This window comes from Odontomachus brunneus, unplaced genomic scaffold (assembly GCF_010583005.1).
Source record: "Odontomachus brunneus isolate Ranch 3 - 2012 unplaced genomic scaffold, Obru_v1 Obru_scaffold_185, whole genome shotgun sequence".
NCBI classification, from domain to species: Eukaryota; Metazoa; Arthropoda; class Insecta; order Hymenoptera; family Formicidae; genus Odontomachus; species Odontomachus brunneus.
In genome coordinates, this window is record NW_022639635.1 from 580,833 (window position 1) to 584,298 (window position 3,466).

Consider the following 3,466-nt stretch of genomic DNA (forward strand, 5'->3'; position numbering starts at 1 on the left):
TATATTTTACTTTCGAAGCTATTTACAATTATTTACAGGCGACGTTACGCCGTTGGCGCGTGATCGCATTTTTGCTCTCGTCGGGAGCCGCTGTTGTCGTCTCGCGATCAGCTGCGAGCGTCGAGGCGCGCGAGCGTCAGGCGGGACGCGGTCGGAATTGTTTCCGGATACACTATTGTTCGTCGTTCGGAGTTCGTTGCCTCATCGGCTTTAATCTGTTTATCTATCCTGGTCTTTCCTTGCTGGTTTAAAGGCGCTCGTTGTCGCCGTTATCTTATGCCCGGTATGCGTTCGCGATCGTAGATGTTAGCGGCGTAGCGTGAGGAGGAAAAAGGTTGCCGACGTTGCGTATCCACTTCGGTCGACAGAGGGATAAATAAGAAACCGACGTCGCGTATCCACTTCGGTCGGTAGAGCGGTATCGGAGAAAGGATGTCGACGTCGCGTATCCACTTCGGTCGACAGAGCGGTGTCGGAGAGGATGTCGACGTCGCGTATCCACTTCGGTGGACGGAATGTCTAGGATCTCTAGGAATTGCGAGTTCTGGTCGGTCGTGCGCCTGAGAGGAGCTTTCCGATCAATCTCTCTCGATATCAATTTTCTGTCGGCTTTTATACTAAATTATAACAAACAGTTCGACTGTTTGTTGACCTTGCGGTTATTCCATGCGCGGTTGTTCGGCGTTTTCTTTGTTAGTGTTACCGCTATTGTTTCGGCCGTCGTAATGATTCCCGAATCGTTACAACGTCTCCCGCGCTGAGGTTTGCCAAAAAGGACGGGCAAAGGCGACCTGCCGCGTACTCTCGTGAGGGAGACTATATGGCGGCCGCTCTCGCCCACCGAAGATGCGAGAAGGAGGAGGCCAATGCTGTGGTCAGCGCGGAAGATATTCTGGATCCCTCCATGCGGCCGCAGTCCCAGAGGGCCCTACGTGTTCGAGAAAAAGAAGGGAGGATCCTCCGCGACCTGCGGTCTAAACAGACCACAGAGGTCTCGTCGATGGCCCTAGGGGCCATCGATCAGATCATGAAGGTCGCGGAGAGGTAGAAAAATATAAAGGGCCCTCTCCTAGGGATCCTCTGGGACGCATCGGCCACAATGGCCGCGTGCAGCGCCCTGGCCCAAAGGGCCGCCATCACTGATGCCTCTGGAGCGGGCGAGGCTGCTGGAAAGGAGCAGGCGGCGGACTCGGCCGAGATGTAGCGCCTCACGACGGAGAGCGCTCTGCTTCGGATCGAGGTCGACCGCCTGAAGAAGGAATTAGAGGGGGCTAGGACATCCGGCCCCCTATTCCGATCCAATGGGGAGGACTCCACCCCCGGACCCACATGGAGGTAGAGCCGGAGGGGTCGACGGGCTCGACTGCTCGGCGGAAGGGTCCCAGTAACAGAGACTCCTCCGCCGAGAGGAAGAGAAAGAGGGCGGTACACATGGACGATGAATCATTGCTCTTTTCCATGCTGCCACCTCCTAGCAGGAGGAGAGTGGCGGTAATCCACTCCTCCTCTACGGAAGAGAAGATGAAGATGGAGCTGACGGGCGGGGCCATTGAACCCCTGCGCGCCACACCGGAGGAGGACGAGATATGGAGAGTGTGCAGGAGGGAGGTGGCGAGAGACATCGCCGAGGGAAAGCTTCCCTCTGGCGAGCCCTCCCCCTGGAGGGTGCGTAAAGCAAAGCGTCCAGGTCTCCTTCCCACCGGCAAGGCTCCCCCGGAGAAGTGGGAGAGCGCGACGGCGGCGACAGAGGGGGGCGTGGCCCCCTCAACGCCGCAAAACAACGGCTGCAGATAAGCGGTTGGGCTGCTCGGGGGTCGCAAACGGGAGGGCGGCGAGGTGCCACCCATGGCCCAAAATTCGGCCCCCGGGCGGCGTTTGTGGCAAGGCAGGGAGCTGAAAGCCCTAGTTCCCCGCATCTTGGAGGCCGTGCGGGCTGCCTTTCCTGGAGCACCCGGGAGGCTGTCGGCGCGGCCCCGGGATGCTTTCCAAGAGGGAGGAGGTAGAAACAATGCGGGGGATGGGGGCGCTAAGCGCCACCTGCTCTTCCGCAGCCTCCCCGGTCCTCTCCTTCCGCGACCTCCGCTCCCGACTCACGGGAGTAGGGGAAGCGGAGGAAGAGGAAGAAGAAGAAAAAGGAGTGCGGCAGTGGCGGCGGTCGGCAACTGATGGCGGAGCCGGCCACCCACTGCTGCTTTTGCGGGAGAGGCGGGCGCCCCCCTGGACCGGACCGCGAAGCGGTCCGCGGAGACCCCCAATCCCCCCTCCTTCTGCCGCCGGGCCCGATACATGAACCCAGGTTGGGGGCGGGAGGGAAAGAAAAGGGAAGGCGGGGGGCAAATAGGCCCCCCAAAGTCGCGACACCAGCAGTGAGCCGCGGCTAAAGTGGGTGGCCAAAGAGGAGCGTGGGCCCCCCCCAAGTGGGGATGGCCGAAAACCCGTCCTCCCCAAGGCCCCGCGCGCCACCGCCTTGACCGTGAATTGTCAAAATAGCAGCTATGCTGAGGTTATGCGGCGGGCGAGGCGCCACATCAACCTTGGGGAGCTCAGAATCGGGGAGATCCGCACGAGGAGGGCGGCAACAGGCACCCTCCTTTTGGAGATCCCCGGTCCCGAGGGAGCGACTAGGGCGGATGCCCTGGCTGGAAGGATGTCGGCCCTTTTCGCCGACAACCAGGATGTGCGAATAGCACGTCCGGAGAAGAAAGCCGACATACGGGTTCGGGATCTCGACGAGCCAATTGCGGTGGTAGACGTGGTCTCTGCCGTGGCCACCGTCGGGGGCTGCGGACCCGACGAGATCAGGGCCGGAGCGATCTGCCCTGAGGCGGACCGGTTTGGGACATTGTAGCTACAGTGTCCCTTGATGGCCGCTAAGATGATGGCCGACGGAGGACGCCTTACGGTGGGGTGGTCCTCCGTCCGCGTGGAGGCCTTCCAGTGCTTTAAGTGCCTGGAGTCGGCCCATGTGAGGGTCTCCTGCCGCAGTAAGGCCGATCGCAGTGGTCTATGTTACCACTGCAGTTCGGCCGGCCACAGGACCGCGGCGTACGATGCACCGGCGACATGTCCGATATGTCGCGACGCCGGGCGGCCCTGTGGCGACAGAGTGGGAAGGCCCGCTTGCACAATGGCAAAACGTGGCAAAAGGGGAAGGGGAGGGAGGAGGAGGCGCAAGGCCTCCAATTCTCCTCCCGCTTCTCCGCCCGAGAAGGCAAGAAAACCTCATCCCAGGAAACCCGGAGGAGAGGATCCTAAACCATCGACCCCAGTTTCTCCAGCGGGCTCGGCTTCGAAGGAGCAGAGGGTCCCGCGGGGGACCGGGGCCGGAAAATGAATAGCTTCACGGGAGAGGGAGAACCCCAAAGAAGGTCCTTCTCCCGCGAAGAAGGCAAGGGAGAGCGTAAAGGAGTGCGGAGTTGAGCCGTAATGGCGACCCGCCTTCTCAAGGCGAATTTGAACCGCGCTC

General features: G+C 61.1%; 1 protein-coding gene across 1 annotated transcript; it reads left to right on the forward strand.

Moving 5' to 3' along the window:
• Positions 1 to 2,506: 2,506 nt before the first annotated feature.
• Positions 2,507 to 2,848, forward strand: LOC116851664. Its single transcript, XM_032831316.1, has one exon. It carries the CDS (start codon positions 2,507 to 2,509, stop codon positions 2,846 to 2,848), a length of 342 nt encoding a protein of 113 aa, XP_032687207.1.
• The last annotated feature ends 618 nt before the right edge of the window (positions 2,849 to 3,466 follow it).